The sequence below is a fragment of the Oncorhynchus masou genome, chromosome 11 (assembly GCF_036934945.1).
Source record: "Oncorhynchus masou masou isolate Uvic2021 chromosome 11, UVic_Omas_1.1, whole genome shotgun sequence".
Classification (NCBI taxonomy): Eukaryota; Metazoa; Chordata; class Actinopteri; order Salmoniformes; family Salmonidae; genus Oncorhynchus; species Oncorhynchus masou.
Genome location: NC_088222.1, coordinates 3,048,592 through 3,068,845, shown reverse-complemented (window position 1 = coordinate 3,068,845; position 20,254 = coordinate 3,048,592). Strand labels below are relative to the sequence as shown.

General features: G+C 46.5%; 1 protein-coding gene across 1 annotated transcript in view; it reads left to right on the top strand.

The window, feature by feature from the left end:
* The window catches only part of palm2akap2 (PALM2 and AKAP2 fusion), a 167,954-nt gene that overhangs the window by 109,856 nt on the left and 37,844 nt on the right, over window positions 1–20,254 (top strand). The window contains exon 4 of the mRNA XM_064977228.1: window positions 148–278. Coding sequence (XP_064833300.1) covers window positions 148–278 — 131 coding nt within the window. The remainder of the gene's footprint in view (window positions 1–147; window positions 279–20,254) is intronic.

Sequence of the window (20,254 nt, the reverse complement as noted above, 5' to 3'; positions counted from 1 at the left end):
CTTTTCCTGTGGCAACAGGTCACAAATCTTGCTGCTGTGATGGAACACGGTGGTATTTCACGCAGTAGACATGGGAGTTTATCAACAATAATTTTTTTATTTTTCTAAACCTGTTGTCTCTTTTCTTATCTGTCTCTCTGTCACCAGTCTAAAGCCATGAGAGAGCGTTGGCTCCTACAAGGCACGTCCCCTGGAACTAACGACGAAGACGATGGCCGAAGAAGACAGCTGGAGAAGGACGAAGAGCAGGGGAAGAGACTGGAGGACACTATTCACAGGTACAAACATAGGAGAGGAAGAGACTGGAGGACACTATTTACAGGTACAAACATAGGAGAGGAAGAGACTGGGGGACACTATTTACGGTTGCACACAGGAGAGGAAGAGACTGGAGGACACTATTTACGGTTGCACACACATGCAGTGAGTGATGGGAAGCAGAGGCTTTCTGAAGCCTTTCACCAAACTGTGCCAAGAACAGTTCGTTACGCTGAACACAACGGCCATTAGAAAACAACGCCCATTAGAACACAACGCCCATTAGAACACAACGCCCATTAGAACACAACGGCCATTAGAACACAACGCCCATTAGAACACAACGCCCATTAGAACACAACGCCCATTAGAAACACAACGCCCATTAGAACACAACGCCCATTAGAACACAACGCCCATTAGAACACAACGCCCATTAGAACACAATGACCATTAGAACACAACGCCCATTAGAACACAACGCCCATTAGGAACACAACGCCCATTAGAAACACAACGCCCATTAGGAACACAACGCCCATTAGAACACAACGCCCATTAGGAACACAACGCCCATTAGAAACACAACGCCCATTAGAACACAACGCCCATTAGAACACAACGTCCATTAGAACACAACACCCATTAGAAACACAACGCCCATTAGGGACACAACGCCCATTAGAACACAACGCCCATTAGGAACACAACGCCCATTAGAAACACAACGCCCATTAGAACACAACGCCCATTAGGAACACAACGCCCATTAGAAACACAACGCCCATTAGAACACAACGCCCATTAGAACACAACGCCCATTAGAACACAACGCTCATTAGAAACACAACGCCCATTAGGAACACAACGCCCATTAGATCACAACGCCCATTAGGAACACAACGGCCATTAGGAACACAACGCCCATTAGAACACAATGCCCAATTAGGAACACAACGCCCATTAGAACACAACGCCCATTAGGAGCACAACGCCCATTAGAAACACAACGCCCATTAGAAACACAATGCCCATTAGAAACACAACGCCCATTAGAACACAAAGCCCATTAGAACACAACGCCCGTTAGAACACAACGCCTGTTAGAACACAACGCCCATTAGGAACACAACGCCCGTTAGAACACAACGCCCGTTAGAACACAACGCCCTATTAGGAACACAACGCCCATTAGAACACAACGCCCATTAGAACACAACGCCCATTAGAACACAACGCCCATTAGAACACAACGCCCATTAGGAACACAACGCCCGTTAGAACACAACGCCCATTAGAAACATAACGCCCATTAGAACACAATGCCCATTAGAACACAATGCCCAATTAGGAACACAACGCCCATTAGAACACAACGCCCATTAGGAGCACAACGCCCATTAGAACACAACGCCCATTAGAACACAACGCCCATTAGGAACACAACGCCCATTAGGAACACAACGCCCATTAGAAACACAACGCCCATTAGAACACAACGCCCATAAGAACACAACGCCCATTAGAACATAACGCCCATTAGAACACAACGCCCATTAGAACACAATGACCATTAGACAAACAACGCCCATTAGAACACAACGCCCTTTAGAACACAACGCCCGTTAGAACACAACGCCCGTTAGAACACAACGCCCGTTAGAACACAACGCCCATTAGGAACACAACGCCCATTAGAACACAACGCCCATTAGAACACAACGCCCATTAGGAACACAACGCCCATTAGGAACACAACGCCCATTAGAACACAACGCCCATTAGAACACAACGCCCATTAGAACACAACACCCATTAGAACACAACGCCCATTAGAAACACAACGCCCATTAGAAACACAACGCCCATTAGAAACACAACGTCCATTAGAACACAAAGCCCGTTAGAACACAACGCCCGTTAGAACACAACGCCCGTTAGGACACAACGCCCGTTAGAACACAACGCCCATTAGGAACACAACGGCCATTAGAACACAACGCCCATTAGAACACAACACCCATTAGGAACACAACGCCCATTAGGAACACAACGCCTATTAGGAACACAACGCCCATTAGAACACAACGCCCATTAGAACACAACGCCCATTAGAAACACAACGCCCATTAGAAACACAACGCCCATTAGAAACACAACGCCCATTAGAACACAAAGCCCATTAGAACACAACGCCCATTAGAACACATGGCCCATTAGTGACATCTGGTGGTCAGCAATAAAAAGCAGCATTTGAACTTCATTTCAAAGTTTGCTCTCCACAATCTAACCTCAAATCTCCGAGGCGCAGCGGTTCATCGCAGGTCGTCGTAGCCTCGAATCAGTTACCATTCCAGGTTGGAACCTTCCATCATCCGTCCCCTTGTTGCTGTGAATCCCTTGTTCTTGCGGTCAGAAACTGTGAGTTTGTGGCATTTTTTAGGATGCTTAAGACAGAAGCTTATTACCATATTCAATTAATAAACAAATTGTTTGAACAACAATGTGCAGAAAGTGTATTGAAATAAAATATATTTGTTATAATAATAAGCATTCGCCAGATTTCAACCTCATTTCCCTCTGTCAGTGTTCTGGTCCCTGACTCTCGTTACTGAGCTACCAGTCAGACGACACGACATGAACAAATCCTGACTACATTGTAGACCTAACTACGGTTTCCAGAAGAGGTCAGTGTTTGAAACTTGGAATAGAAGAAAAGTACCAGCAAACAGCAGGATTTCGCAAGTGATCAAACAAAACTTCAGAAGTCATTGATCCCGTGATAATGTCACTTTAAAACGAGCATCGGTAGGTACATTGTGTCACGCTGTGGGGAAGTGTTGACGTTGTGAGGAAGTGTTGAGGCCGTGGGGAAGTGTTGACGCTGTGGGGAAGTGTTGAGGCCGTGGGGAAGTGTTGAGGCCGTGGGGAAGTGTTAAGGCCGTGGGGAAGTGTTGACGCTGTGGGGAAGTGTTGAGGCCGTGGGGAAGTGTTGAGGCCGTGGGGAAGTGTTGAGGCTGTGGGGAAGTGTTGAGGCCGTGGGGAAGTGTTGAGGCCGTGGGGAAGTGTTGACGCTGTGGGGAAGTGTTGAGGCCGTGGGGAAGTGTTGAGGCCGTGGGGAAGTGTTGAGGCCGTGGGGAAGTGTTGAGGCCGTGGGGAAGTGTTGACGCTGTGGGGAAGTGTTGAGGCCGTGGGGAAGTGTTGAGGCTGTGGGGAAGTGTTGAGGCCGTGGGGAAGTGTTGAGGCCGTGGGGAAGTGTTGACGCTGTGGGGAAGTGTTGAGGCCGTGGGGAAGTGTTGAAGCTGTGGGGAAGTGTTGAAGCTGTGGGGAAGTGTTGACGTTGTGAGGAAGTGTTGAGGCCGTGGGGAAGTGTTGAGGCCGTGGGGAAGTGTTGAGGCCGTGGGGAAGTGTTGACGCTGTGGGGAAGTGTTGACGCTGTGGGGAAGTGTTGACGCTGTGGGGAAGTGTTGACGCCGTGGGGAAGTGTTGACGCTGTGGGGAAGTGTTGACGCCGTGGGGAAGTGTTGACGTTGTGGGGAAGTGTTGACGCTGTGGGGAAGTGTTGACGCTGTGGGGAAGTGTTGACGGCTGTGGGGAAGTGTTGAGGCCGTGGGGAAGTGTTGACGCTGTGGGGAAGTGTTGACGTTGTGGGGAAGTGTTGACATTGTGAGGAAGTGTTGAGGTTGTGGGGAAGTGTTGAGGCTGTGGGGAAGTGTTGAGGCCGTGGGGAAGTGTTGACGTTGTGGGGAAGTGTTGAGGCTGTGGGGAAGTGTTGAGGCCGTGGGGAAGTGTTGAGGCCGTGGGGAAGTGTTGAGGCCGTTGTGGGGAAGTGTTGACGCTGTGGGAAGTGTTGACGCTGTGGGGAAGTGTTGAGGCCGTGGGGAAGTGTTGACGCTGTGGGGAAGTGTTGAGGCTGTGGGGAAGTGTTGACGCTGTGGGGAAGTGTTGACGTTGTGGGGAAGTGTTGAGGCTGTGGGGAAGTGTTGAGGCTGTGGGGAAGTGTTGAGGCCGTGGGAATTCTATATCTTGGGGAATGTGAATGGGCCTAAATGTCATTCATAAAGTTTCATTAATGTCTGTTATGGGGTAATAGTGTTAATGAGGTTTTTTATGGGGATGAAGTGGGCTGTGGGGAAGTCTTGATATCCTGCTCATTATGTAACACAGTCACTGAGTCATTCACATGTGGGAAAGACCCATTCTTCATGATTTCCCCTAACATAACATAACAGTTCAGAAGAGTCCACTGTGGGGAAGTGGTATTTGTGGGGAAGTGTGTAGCCTGTGGGGAAGTGTTGGACTAGTGGGGAAGGTTGAGGTTCAATGTTGAGGCTGACAAGGTAACATCTATCGTTCTGCCCCTGAACAGGCAGTTAAATGTTCCCATGCCGTCATTGAAAATATGGAATTTGTTCTTAACTGACTTGCCTGGTTAAATAAAGGTAAAATAAAAAATAAAAAATCATTTCAGACACCTGATAGGCATAACTAATAAATAGGACATCAAGTTTTTTTTGTGCACTAGATTAAACTTTTTCCACATATAGCCATAGAGCATGTCATTAGGGGGCTTTTATATAGCCATAGAGCATGTCATTAGGGGGCTTTTATATAGCCATAGATCATGTCATTAGGGGGCTTTTATATAGCCATAGATCATGTCATTAGGGGGCTTTTATAAGGCCATAGAGCATGTCATTCTGGGCATTTATACAGGCAGTTAGAGCATGTCATTAGGGGCTTTTATAAATAGATCATGTCATTAAGGGGCATTTATATAGCCATAGAGCATGTCATTAGGGGGCTTTTATAAAGCCATAGATCATGTCAAACACTTTTATATAATAAGCATGTAATTAGGGGCATTTATTTAGCACATAGAGCATGTCATTAGGGGGCTTTTATATAGCCATAGAGCATGTCATTAGGGGGCTTTTATATAGCCATAGAGCATGTCATTAGGGGGCTTTTATATAGCCATAGAGCATGTCATTAGGGGGCTTTTATATAGCCATAGAGCATGTCATTAGGGGGCTTTTATGTAGCCATAGAGCATGTCATTAGGGGGCTTTTATATAGCCATAGAGCATGTCATTAGCTGACTTTTATACAGCCATAGAGCATGTCATTAGTGGGCTTTCAATATGTTCTTTGCAACAACACTTCAGGCAGATAGACTGTTTAGTTAAACCGCAGCGAACAACCGTTCCTGTGTTGGCGAGAGACTAGAAAAGCACATGGACTATTCAGAGAGAGAGAGACACAGTGAGCCTCTGCTGCCTGTGGTATACCTCTCTCTTCCTCTGTGGTATACCTCTCTCTTCCTCTGTGCTATACCTCTCTCTTCCTCTGTGGTATACCTCTCTCTTCCTCTGTGGTATACCTCTCTCTTCCTCTGTGGTATACCTCTCTCTTCCTCTGTGGTATACCTCTCTCTTCCTCTGTGGTATACCTCTCTCTCCTCTGTGGTATACTCTCTCTTCCTCTGTGGTATACCTCTCTCTTCCTCTGTGGTATACCTCTCTCTTCCTCTGTGGTATACCTCTCTCTTTCTCTGTGGTATACCTCTCTCTTCTCTGTGGTATACCTCTCTCCTTCTCTGTGGTATACCTCTCTCTTCCTCTGTGGTATACCTCTCTCTTCCTCTGTGCTATACCTCTCTCTTCCTCTGTGCTATACCTCTCTCTTCTCTGTGGTATACCTCTCTTTCTCTGTGGTATACCTCTCTCTTTCTCTGTGGTATACCTCTCTTTCTCTGTGGTATACCTCTCTCTTCCTCTGTGGTATACCTCTCTCCTTCTCTGTGGTATACCTCTCTCTTCCTCTGTGGTATACCTCTCTTTCTCTGTGCTATACCTCTCTCTTCCTCTGTGCTATACCCTCTCTCTTCCTCTGTGGTATACCTCTCTCTTCCTCTGTGGTATACCTCTCTCTTCCTCTGTGCTATACCTCTCTCTTCCTCTGTGGTATACCCCTCTCTCTTCCTCTGTGGTATACCTCTCTCTTCCTCTGTGGTATACCTCTCTCTTCCTCTGTGGTATACCTCTCTCTTCCTCTGTGGTATACCTCTCTCTTCCTCTGTGGTATACCTCTCTCTTCCTCTGTGCTATACCTCTCTCTTCCTCTGTGGTATACCTCTCTCTTCCTCTGTGGTATACCTCTCTCTTCCTCTGTGGTATACCTCTCTCTTCCTCTGTGGTATACCTCTCTCTTCCTCTGTGGTATACCTCTCTCTTCCTCTGTGGTATAACTCTCTCTTCCTCTGTGGTATACCTCTCTCTTCCTCTGTGGTATACCTCTCTCTTCCTCTGTGGTATACCTCTCTCTTCCTCTGTGGTATACCTCTCTCTTTCTCTGTGGTATACCTCTCTCTTCCTCTGTGGTATACCTCTCTCTTCCTCTGTGGTATACCTCTCTCTTCCTCTGTGGTATACCTCTCTCTTCCTCTGTGGTATACCTCTCTCTTCCTCTGTGGTATACCTCTCTCTTCCTCTGTGGTATACCTCTCTCTTCCTCTGTGGTATACCTCTCTCTTCCTCTGTGGTATACCTCTCTCTTCCTCTGTGGTATACCTCTCTCTTCCTCTGTGGTATACCTCTCTCTCTTCCTCTGTGGTATACCTCTCTCTTCCTCTGTGGTATAACTCTCTCTTCCTCTGTGGTATACCTCTCTCTTCCTCTGTGGTATACCTCTCTCTTCCTCTGTGGTATACCTCTCTCTTCCTCTGTGGTATACCTCTCTCTTCCTCTGTGGTATACCTCTCTCTTCCTCTGTGGTATACCTCTCTCTTCCTCTGTGGTATAACTCTCTCTTCCTCTGTGGTATACCTCTCTCTTCCTCTGTGGTATACCTCTCTCTTCCTCTGTGGTATACCTCTCTCTTCCTCTGTGGTATACCTCTCTCTTCCTCTGTGGTATACCTCTCTCTTCCTCTGTGCTATACCTCTCTCTTCCTCTGTGCTATACCTCTCTCTTCCTCTGTGGTATACTCTCTCTCTTCCTCTGTGGTATACCTCTCTCTTCCTCTGTGGTATACCTCTCTCTTCCTCTGTGGTATACCTCTCTCTTCCTCTGTGGTATACCTCTCTCTCTTCCTCTGTGGTATACCTCTCTCTTCCTCTGTGGTATACCTCTCTCTTCCTCTGTGGTATACCTCTCTCTTCCTCTGTGGTATACCTCTCTCTTCCTCTGTGGTATACCTCTCTCTTCCTCTGTGGTATACCTCTCTCTTCCTCTGTGGTATACCTCTCTCTTCCTCTGTGGTATACTCTCTCTTCCTCTGTGGTATACCTCTCTCTTCCTCTGTGGTATACCTCTCTCTTCCTCTGTGGTATACCTCTCTCTTCCTCTGTGGTATACCTCTCTCTTCCTCTGTGGTATACCTCTCTCTTCCTCTGTGGTATACCTCTCTCTTCCTCTGTGTTATACCTCTCTCTTCCTCTGTGGTATACCTCTCTCTTCCTCTGTGGTATACCTCTCTCTTCCTCTGTGGTATACCTCTCTCTTCCTCTGTGGTATACCTCTCTCTTCCTCTGTGGTATACCTCTCTCTTCCTCTGTGGTATACCTCTCTCTTCCTCTGTGGTATACCTCTCTCTTCCTCTGTGGTATACCTCTCTCTTCCTCTGTGGTATACCTCTCTCTTCCTCTGTGGTATACCTCTCTCTTCCTCTGTGGTATACCTCTCTCTTCCTCTGTGGTATACCTCTCTCTTCCTCTGTGGTATACTCTCTCTTCCTCTGTGGTATACCTCTCTCTTCCTCTGTGGTATACCTCTCTCTTCCTCTGTGGTATACCTCTCTCTTCCTCTGTGGTATACCTCTCTCTTCCTCTGTGGTATACCTCTCTCTTCCTCTGTGGTATACCTCTCTCTTTCTCTGTGGTATACCTCTCTCTTCCTCTGTGGTATACCTCTCTCTTCCTCTGTGGTATACCTCTCTCTTTCTCTGTGGTATACCTCTCTCTTCCTCTGTGGTATACCTCTCTCTTCCTCTGTGGTATACCTCTCTCTTCCTCTGTGGTATACCTCTCTCTTCCTCTGTGGTATACCTCTCTCTTTCTCTGTGGTATACCTCTCTCTTCCTCTGTGGTATACCTCTCTCTTCCTCTGTGCTATACCTCTCTCTTCCTCTGTGGTATGCTGAGTTGGTGGCTGACGATGTGGCAGGTAGACAAACAGGCTGCAGCTCTATATTTGCTGCCCTGTGGAACAGAACAGTGGCCCCAAAAATAAACGATGGCAATCAGATGCTTTCCACTGCGGAGAGAGACGGAGGTTTCAGTCATCTCGTCGAGGCGCTTATCCAGAGAGGCTTACAGGAGTATTAAGGGTTAAAGTGCCTTGTTCAAGATCACACCAACAGATGGTTTGTTTCTTCACCTAGTCTCCTTAGAGATTCAAACCAGCAACCTTACAGTAACTGACCCGACACTCCACTAGGCGACAGAGACAGCTAGCTAACTATCTCTAGCATAAACCATACTCATAGAATACACACTTCCTCTGGACAACAACATGGACACTTCCTCTGGACAACATCATGGACACTTCCTCTGGACAACAACATGGACACTTCCTCTGGGCAGCAACATGGACACTTCCTCTGGACAACAACATGGACACTTCCTCTGGACAACAACATGGACACTTCCTCTGGACAACAACATGGACACTTCCTCTGGACAGCAACATGGACACTTCCTCTGGACAACAACATGGACACTTCCTCTGGACAACAACATGGACACTTCCTCTGGACAACAACATGGACACTTCCTCTGGACAACAACATGGACACTTCCTCTGGACAACAACATGGACACTTCCTCTGGACAACAACATGGACACTTCCTCTGGACAGCAACATGGACACTTCCTCTGGACAACAACATGGACACTTCCTCTGGACAACAACATGGACACTTCCTCTGGACAACAACATGAACACTTCCTCTGGACAACAACATGGACACTTCCTCTGGACAGCAACATGGACAGTTCCTCTGGACAGCAACATGGACACTTCCTCTGGACAACAACATGGACACTTCCTCTGGACAACAACATGGACACTTCCTCTGGACAACAACATGGACACTTCCTCTGGACAACAACATGGACACTTCCTCTGGACAACAACATGGACACTTCCTCTGGACAGCAACATGGACACTTCCTCTGGACAACAACATGGACACTTCCTATGGACAACAACATGGACACTTTCTCTGGACAAAAACATGGAGCAACAGATGCTCATGTTCAGATACATCAACTTGTCAGCACAAGACATTAAGTACTTACCTTCTCCAAAAACAGAACAGAATCAACACTGCAATGTAATGGCGGGACGATTGATACCAGAGTTCCGATGCACCGATGCAGTTTTCAAAGCACTACTAATATGAGACAATGTACCTACCGATGTACGTTCCAAAGTGACATTATCATGTTTTTTAAAATTCTTTTAATAATTTTTATTTCACCTTTATTGAACCAGGTAGGCTAGTCGAGAACAAGTTCTCATTTGCAACTGCGACCTCGCCAAGATAAAGCATAGCAGTTCGACACAAACAACAACACAGAGTTACACATGGAGTAAACATAGTCAGTCAATAACACAATAAAAAAATATATATACAGTGTGTCCAAATGAGGTAAGATTAGGGAGGTAAGGCAATAAATAGGCCATGGTGGTGAAGTAATTACAATATAGCAATTAAACACTGGAATGGTAGATGTGCAGAAGATGAGTGTTCAAGTGGAGATACTGGGGTGCAAATGAGCAAAATAGATCAAATAAATAACAGTATGGGGATGAGGTAGATAGATGGGCTGGTTACAGATGGACTATGTACAGGTGCAGTGATCTGTGAGCTGCTCTGACAGCTGGTGCTTAAAGCTAGTGAGGGAGATATGAGTCTCCAGATTCAGTGATGTTTGCAGTTCGTTCCAATCATTGGCAGCAGAGAACTGGAAGGAAAGGCGGCCGAAGGCGGCCGAAGAGGAATTGGCTTTGGGGGTGACCAGTGAAATATACCTGCTGGAGCGTGTGCTACGGGTGGGTGCTGCTATGATGACCAGTGAGCTGAGATAAGGCTGGGTTTTACCTAGCAAAGACTTAGAGAGCCAGTGGGTTTGGAGACGAATACGAAGCGAGGGCCAGCCAACGAGAGCATACAGGTCGCAGTGGTGGTTAGTGTATGGGGCTTTGGTGACAAAACGGATGGCACTGTGATAGACTGCATCCAGTTTGCTGAGTGGAGTGTTGGAGGCTATTTTGTAAATGACATTGCCGAAGTCAAGGATCGGTAGGATAGTCAGTTTTACAAGGGTATGTTTGGCAGCATGTGTGAAGGATGATTTGTACTGAAATAGGAACCAATACTAGATTTAATGGATTGGGATTGGAGATGTTTAATGTGAGTCTGGAAGGAGAGTTTACAGACTAACCAGACACCTAAGTATTTGTAGTTGTCCACGTATTCTAAGTCAGAGCCGTCCAGAGTAGTGATGTTGGACAGGCGGGCAGGTGCAGGCAGTGATCGGTTGAAGAGCATGCATTTGGTTTTACTTGCATTTAAGAGCAGTTTGAGACCACGGAAGGAGAGTTGTATGGTATTGAAGCTTGTCTGGAGGTTAGTTACCACAGTGTCCAAAGACGGGCCAGAAGTATAAAGAATGGTGTCGTCTGCGTAGAGGTGGATCAAAGAATCACCAGCAGCAAGAGCAACATCATTGATGTATACAGAGAAGAGAGTCGGCCTGAGAATTGAACCCTGTGGCACCCCCATAAAGACTGACAGAGGTCCGGACAACAGGCCCTCCGATTTGACACACTGAGCTCTATCAGAGAAGTTGTTGGTGAACCAGGCGAGGCAGTCATTTGAGAAACCAAGGCTGTCGAGTCTGACGATAAGGATGTGGTGATTGACAGAGTTGAAAGCCTTGGCCATGTCGATGAATACAGCTGCACAGTATTGTCTCTTATCGATGGCGGTTATGATATCGTTAAGGACCTTGAGGGTCCAGATTGTCGAGCACGGATGATTTGTAGGGTTCCAGAGTTTGCAGCTCTTTCAGAACATCAGCTATTTGGATTTTGGTGAAGGAGAAATGGAGGAGACTTGGGCAAGTTTCTGTGGAGGGTGCCTGGCAGTTGACCGGGGTAAGGGTAGCCAGGTGGAAGGCATGGCCAGCCGTAGAAAAATGCTTCTTGAGATTCTCAAATATCGCGGATGTATCTGTGGTGACAGTGTTTCCTATCCTTAGTGCAGTTGGCAGCTGGGAGGAGGTGCTCTTACTCTCCATGGACTTTACACTGTCCCAGAACTTTTTGGAGTTTGTGCTACAGGATGCAAATTGCTCTTTGAAAAAGCAAGCCTTAGGTTTCCTAACTGCCTGTGTATATTGGTTCCTAACTTCCCTGAAAAGTTGCATATCACGGGGGCTATTCGATGCTAATGCAGTACGCCACAGGATGTTTTTGTGCTGGTCAAGGGCAGTCAGGTCTGGAGTGAACCAAGGGGTACATCTGTTCCTGGTTCTACATCTTTGAATGGGGCATGCTTATTTTAGATGGTGAGGAAAGCACTTTTAAAGAAAAACCAGGCATCCTCTACTGATGGAATGAGGTCAATATCCTTCCAGGATACCCTGGCCAGGTTGATTAGAGAGGCCTGCTCGCTGAAGTGTCTTAGGGAGCGTTTGACAGTGATGAGTGGTGATCATTTGACCGCTGACCCATTACGGACGCAGGCAATGAGGCAGTGATTGCTGAGATCCTGGTTGAAAACAGCAGAGGTGTATTTGGAGGGCATTGATCATTTGTGTGAGATTAAGGGCATACATCTTAGATTGTAGGATGGCCAGGGTGTTAAGCATGTCCCAGTTTAGGTCACCTAACAGTACGAGCTCTGACGATAGATGGGGGGCAATCAATTCACATATGGTGTCCAGGGCACAGCTGGAGGCAGAGAGTGGTCGATAGCAAGCGGCAACAGTGAGAGACTTGTTTCTGGAAAGGTGGATTTTGAAAAGTAGAAGCTCAAATTGTTTGGATAGTAAGACAAAACTCTGCAGACTTTTGCTGCAGTAGATTGCAACTCCGACCCCTTTGGCAGTCGGAAAATGTTATAGTTAGGGATGGAAATTTCAGGGTTTTTGGTTGTCTTCCTAAGCCAGGATTCAGACACGTGATGAATCACCCCTGAAGTTTTGTTTATCACATGCGAGATCCCACTGATTTCTTGTGTTTGCTTCGATTCCAGGTTGCATTCAAACACTGACCTCTACTGGACACTGTAGTTAGGCCTACAATGTAGTCAGGACTTGGTGATGTGTCATCTGACTGGTAGCTCAGTGAGTAGAGTCAGGGACCAGAACACTGACAGAAGGAACGAGGTTGAATCCTGGCGAATGTTTATTATTATAACAAATATTTGATTTATGACAATAGACAGAGGAGATGAGAGGAGGAGAGGAGAACAGAGGAGAGGAGAGGAGAACAGGGGAGAACAGGGGAGAACAGGGGAGAACAGAGGAAAGGAGAACAGAGGAGAATAGACGAGAGGAGATGCGAGGACAACAGAGGAGAGGAGAGGAGAGGAGAACAGGGGAGAACAGGGGAGAACAGAGGAAAGGAGAACAGAGGAGAACAGATGAGAACAGCTAAATAACATCTCTGTGAATTTATGCATTATTATATTCAGTGTGATCGTTTGCCATCCAGGCAGAGAGAAATTAGATGGTTCAATGTTTGTTAACGGGCAGAGCAGGGACAGACTTGGACCAGAAACCGACCCGGGCATTTTTTAACAGATCGTACCCTATTGTTGGCCAAATAATGATTGTTCTGAACTAGACCTGAGAGTTCAATCTAGGGAAGTGTTCCAGTGTTTATCTAGTCTCTCTGTCTGTTTGACAGAGCGAGAGGGATACCTAATATGGTGAGTAGCTCACATTGGGACCTGTCCTCAGTTCTTCCACAGCAGACAGAGAGAGGAATGAAGGAAGGAAAGGAAGGAAGGAAGGAAAGGAGAGGTTGATTAAAGAGGAGGGAAAGATAATTTGATTATAATATTTCATGATAAGCAGTCAGTCCTCTGTGTTATATTTCATGATAAGCAGTCAGTCCTCTGTATTATATTTCATGATAAGCAGTCAGTCCTCTGTATTATATTTCATGATAAGCAGTCAGTCCTCTGTATTATATTTCATGATAAGCAGTCAGTCCTCTGTATTATATTTCATGATAAGCAGTCAGTCCTCTGTATTATATTTCATGATAAGCAGTCAGTCCTCTGTGTTATATTTCATGATAAGCAGTCAGTCCTCTGTGTTATATTTCATGATAAGCAGTCAGTCCTCTGTGTTATATTTCATGATAAGCAGTCAGTCCTCTGTGTTATATTTCATGATAAGCAGTCAGATCTCTGTATACTTTGCTTTTTTAAATCTGGGACAGCCTCCCAAATAGCACACTAGCCCTTATGCAGTTGCCTGCTCTGGTCCTTAACACACAATATACATACTAGAGGTCGACCGATCAATAAACACGTCCCCTAAGAATCAATAACACAATGATATGTTTCACAACGCACAGTAGGCTAGGTCATCTCTACAGGAATCAGTGATAATATAGACGATGAGGAATGGGAAGAGAGGGTGGGAGAAGGAGGAGGCAGATGAGGAGGAGAATGAGGAAGAGGAGGAGAAGGAGGAAGAAGAGACGGAAGATGAGGGAGGATGTATCCTGTCAGAGGGTAAGGTATTGTACATACCTCAGGTCTCCTGGAAGATGGTATGCTACATACCGCAGGTCTCCTGTTAGAGGGTATGGTATGCTACATACCTCAGGACTCCTGTTAGAGGGTATGGTATGCTACATACCTCAGGTCTACTGTTAGATGGTATGGTATGGTACATACCTCAGGTCTCCTGGTAGAGGGTATGCTACATACCTCAGGTCTCCTGTTAGAGGGTATGGTATGCTACATACCTCAGGTCTCCTGTTAGAGGGTATGGTACATACCTCAGATCTCCTGTTAGAGGGTATGCTACATACCTCAGGTCTCCTGTTAGAGGGTATGCTACATACTTCAGGTCTCCTGTTAGATGGTATGCTACATACCTCAGGTCTCCTGTTAGAGGGTATGGTATGCTACATACCGCAGGTCTCCTGTTAGAAGGTATGCTACATACTTCAGGTCTCCTGTTAGAGGGTATGGTATGCTACATACCTCAGGTCTCCTGTTAGAGGGTATGGTATGCTACATACCTCATGTCTCCTGTTTGAGGGTATGGTATGCTACATACCTCAGGTCTCCTGTTAGAGGGTATGGTATGCTACATACCTCAGATCTCCTGTTAGAGGGTATGCAAAATACCTCAGGTCCCCTGTTAGAGGGTATGCTACATACCTCAGGTCTCCTGTTGGAGGGTATGCTACATACCTCAGGTCTCCTGTTTGAGGGTATGGTACGCTACATACCTCAGGTCTCCTGTTAGAGGGCATGGGCTACATACCTCAGGTCTGTTAGAGGGTATGGTATGCTACATACCTCAGGTCTCCTGTTAGAGGGTATGGTATGCTACATACCTCAGGTCTGCTGTTAGAGGGTATGGTATGCTACATACCTCAAGTGTCCTGTTAGAGGGTATGCTACATACCTCAGGTCTCCTGTTAGAGGGTATGGTATGTTACATACCTCAGGTCTCCTGTTAGAGGGTATGGTATGCTACATAACTCAGGTATCCTGTTAGAGGGTATGGTATGCTACATACCTCAGGTCTCCTGTTAGAGGGTATGCTACATACTTCAGGTCTCCTGTTAAAGGGTATGGTATGCTACATACCTCAGGTCTCATGTTAGAGGGTATGGTATGCTACATACCTCAGGTCTCCTGTTTGAGGGTATGGTATGCTACATACCTCAGGTCTCCTGTTAGAGGGTATGGTATGCTACATACCTCAGGTCTCCTGTTAGAGGGTATGCAAAATACCTCAGGTCCCCTGTTAGAGGGTATGCTACATACCTCAGGTCTCCTGTTGGAGGGTATGCTACATACCTCAGGTCTCCTGTTTGAGGGTATGGTACGCTACATACCTCAGGTCTCCTGTTAGAGGGTATGGTATGCTACATACCTCAGGTCTCCTGTTAGAGGGTATGGTATGCTACATACCTCAGGTCTGCTGTTAGAGGGTATGGTATGCTACATACCTCAGGTATCCTGTTAGAGGGTATGGTACATACCTCAGGTCTCCTGTTTGAGGGTATGGTACGCTACATACCTCAGGTCTCCTGTTAGAGGGTATGGTACATACCTCAGGTCTCCTGTTAGAGGGTATGGTATGCTACATACCTCAGGTCTCCTGTTGGAGGGTACGCTACATACCTCAGGTCTCCTGTTAGAGGGTATGGTACATACCTCAGGTCTCCTGTTAGAGGGTATGGTATGCTACATACCTCAGGTCTCCTGTTGGAGGGTATGCTACATACCCCAGGTCTCCTGTTAGAGGGTATGGTACATACCTCAGGTCTCCTGTTGGAGGGTATGCTACATACCTCAGGTCTCCTGTTTGAGGGTATGGTACGCTACATACCTCAGGTCTGCTGTTAGAGGGTATGGTATGCTACATACATCAGATCTCCTGTTAGAGGGTATGGTATGCTACATACCTCAGGTCTCCTGTTAGAGGGTATGGTACATACCTCAGGTCTCCTGTTAGAGGCTATGCAAAATACCTCAGGTTTACTGTTGGAGGGTATGCTACATACCTCAGGTCTCCTGTTGTAGGGTATGCTACATACCTCAGGTCTCCTGTTTGAGGGTATGGTATGCTACATACCTCAGGTCTCCTGTTAGAGGGTATGGTATGCTACATACCTCAGGTCTCCTGTTAGAGGGTATGGTATGCTACATACCTCAGGTCTGCTGTTAGAGGGTATGGTATGCTACATAACTCAGGTCTCCTGTTAGAGGATATGCTAAATACCTCAGGTCTCCTGTTAGAGGGTATGTTATGCTACATACCTAAGGTCTCCTGTTAGAGGGTATGCTACATACCTCAGGTCTGCTGTTAGAGGATATGCTAAATACCTCATGTCTCCTGTTAGAGGGTATGGTATGCTACATACCTCAGGTCTCCTGTTAGAGGGTATGGTATGCTACATACCTCAGGTCTCCTGTTAGAAGGTTTGCTACATACCTCAGGTCTCCTGTTTGAGGTTATGGCATTCCACATACCTCAGGTCGCCTGTTAGAGGGTATGGTATGCTACATACCTCAGGTCTCATGTTAGAGGGTATGGTATGCTACATACTTCAGGTCTCCTTTTAGAGGGAAAGGTATGCTACATACCCCAGGTCTCCTGTTGGAGGGTATGCTACATACCTCAGGTCTCCTGTTAGAGAGTATGGTATGCTACATACCTCAGGTCTCATGTTAGAGGGTAGGGTATGCTACATACCTCAGGTATCCTGTTAGAGGGTATGGTATGCTACATACCTCATGTCTCCTGTTATATGGTATGGTATGCTACATACCACAGGTCTCCTGTTCGAGGGTATTGTATGCTACATACCTCAAGTCTCATGTTAGAGGATATGGTATGCTACATACCTCAGGTATCCTGTTAGAGGGTATGGTATGCTACATACCTCAGGTCTCCTGTTAGAGGGTATGGTATGCTACATACCTCAGGTCTCCTGTTAGAGGGTATGGTATGCTACATACCTCAGGTCTCCTGTTAGAGGGTATGGTATGCTACATACCCCAGTTCTCCTGTTAGAGGGTATGGTATGGTACATACCTCAGGTCTTCTGTTAGAGGGTATGCTACATGCCTCAGGTCTCCTGTTAGAGGGTATGGTATGCTACATACCTCAGGTATCCTGTTAGAGGGTATGGTATGCTACATACCTCAGGTTTCCTGTTATATGGTATGGTATGCTACATACCACAGGTCTCCTGTTTGAGGGTATTGTATGCTACATACCTCAAGTCTTATGTTAGAGGGTATGGTATGCTACATACCTCAAGTCTCATGTTAGAGGGTATGGTATGCTACATACCTCAGGTCTCCTGTTAGAGGGTATGGTATGCTACATACCTCAGGTCTCCTGTTAGAGGGTATGGTATGCTACATACCTCAGGTCTCCTGTTAGAGGGTATGGTATGCTACATACCTCAGGTATCCTGTTAGAGTGTATGGTATGCTACATACCTCAGGTATCCTGTTAGAGGGTATGGTATGCTACATACCTCAGGTCTCCTGTTAGAGGGTATGGTATGCTACATACCTCAGGTCTCCTGTTAGAGGTTATGGTATGCTACATACCTCAGGTCTCCTGTTAGAGGGTATGGTATGCTACATACCCCAGTTCTCCTGTTAGAGGGTATGGTATGCTACATACCTCAGGTCTCCTGTTAGAGGGTATGGTATGCTACATACCCCAGTTCTCCTGTTAGAGGGTATGGTATGCTACATACCTCAGGTCTCCTGTTAGATGGTATGCTACATACCTCAGGTCTAGTGTTAGAGGGTATGGTATGCTACATACCCCAGGTCTCCTGTTAGAGGGTATGGTATGCTACATACCTCAGGTCTCCTGTTAGATGGTATGCTACATACCTCAGGTCTCCTGTTAGAGGGTATGGTACATACCTCAGGTCTCCTGTTAGAGGGTATGCTACATACCTCAGGTCTCCTGTTAGATGGTATGGTATGGTACATACCTCAGGTCTCCTGTTAGAAGGTATGCTACATACCTCAGGTCTCCTGTTAGAGAGTATGGTATGCTACATACCTCAGGTCTCCTGTTAGAGAGTATGGTATGCTACATACTTCAGGTCTCCTGTTTGAGGGTATGGCATTCCACATTCCTCAGGTCGCCTGTTAGAGGGTATGTTATGCTACATACCTCAGGTCTCATGTTAGAGGGTATGGTATGCTACATACTTCAGGTCTCCTGTTAGAGGGCATGGTATGCTACATACCCCAGGTCTCCTGTTAGAGGGCGTGGTATGCTACATACCTCTGGTCTCCTGTTAGATGGTATGGTATGGTACATACCTCAGGTCTTCTGTTAGAGGGTATGCTACATACCTCAGGTCTCCTGTTAGATGGTATGGTATGGTACATACCTCAGGTCTTCTGTTAGAGGGTATGCTACATACCTCAGGTCTCCTGTTAGAGGGTATGGAATACTACATACCTCAGGTATCCTGTTAGAGGGTATGGTATGCTACATACCTCAGGTCTCCTGTTAGATGGTATGGTATGCTACATACCTCAGGTCTCCTGTTAGATGGTATGGTATGCCACATACTCCAGTTCTCCTGTTAGAGGGTATGGTATGCTACATACCTCAGGTCTCCTGTTAGATGGTATGCTACATACCTCAGGTCTAGTGTTAGAGGGTATTGTATGCTACATACCTCAGGTCTCCTGTTAGATGGTATGCTATATACCGCTGGTCTCCTGTTAAAGGGTATGTAACATACCTCAGATTTCCTGTTAGAAGGTATGGTATGCTACATACCTCAGGTCTCCTGATAGAGGGTATGCTACATACCTCTGGTCTCCTGTTATAGGGTATTGTACGCTACATACCTCAGTTATCATATTAGAAGGTATGCTACATACCCCAGGTCTCCTGTTAGAGGGTATGGTATGCTACATACCTCAGGTCTCCTGTTAGAAGGTGTGCTTCATACCTCGGTTCTCCTGTTAGAGGGTATGGTATGCTACATACCTCAGGTCTCCTGTTAGAGGGTATGCTACATACCTCAGGTCTCCTGTTGAAGGGTATGCAACATACCTCAGGTCTCCTGTTAGAGGGTATGGTATGCTACATACCTCAGGTCTCCTGTTAGATGGTATGGTATGCTACATACCTCAGGTCTCCTGTCAGAGGGTATGCTACATACCTCAGGTCTCCTGTTAGAGGGTATGGTATGCTACATACCTCAGGTCTACTGTTAGAGGGTATGGTATGCTACATACCTCAGGTCTCCTGTTAGAGGGTATGGTATGCTACATACCTCAGGTCTGCTGTTAGAGGGTATGGTATGGTACACACCTCAGGTCTCCTGTTAGAGGGTATGCTACATACCTCAGGTCTCCTGTTAGAGGGTATGGTATGCTACATACCTCAGGTCTCCTGTTAGAGGGTATGGTATGCTACATACCACAGGTCTCCTGTTAGAGGGTATGGTATGCTACATACCTCAGGTCTCCTGTTAGATGGTATGCTACATACCTCAGTTCTCCTGTTAGAGGGTATGGTATGCTACATACCTAAGGTCTCCTGTTAGAGGGCATTGTATGCTACCTACCTCAGGTCTCCTGTTAGAGGGTATGGTATGCTACATACCTCAGGTCTCCTGTTAGAGCGTATGGTATGCTACATACCTCAGTTCTCCTGTTAGAGGGTATGGTATGCTACATACCTAAGGTCTCCTGTTAGAGGGCATTGTATGCTACATACCTCAGGTCTCCTGTTAGAGGGTATGGTATGCTACATACCTCAGGTCTCCTGTTAGAGGGTATGCTACATACCTCAGGTCTCCTGTTAGAGGGTATGGTATGCTACATACCTCAGGTCTCCTGTTATTAGGTATGGTATGCTACATACCTCAGGTCTCCTGTTATTAGGGTATGGTATGCTACATACCTCAGGTCTCCTGTTATTAGATGGTATGCTACATACCTCAGGTCTCCTGTTAGAGGGTATGGTATGCTACATACCTCAGGTCTCCTGTTAGAGGGTATGCTACATACCTCAGGTCTCCTGTTAGAGGGTATGGTATGCTACATACCTCAGGTCTCCTGTTAGAGGGTATGGTATGCTACATACCTCAGGTCTCCTGTTAGAGGGTATGCTACATACCTCAGGTCTCCTGTTAGAGGGTATGGTACATACCTCAGGTCTCCTGTTAGAGGGTATGCTACATACCTCAGGTCTCCTGTTAGAGGGTATGGTATGCTACATAC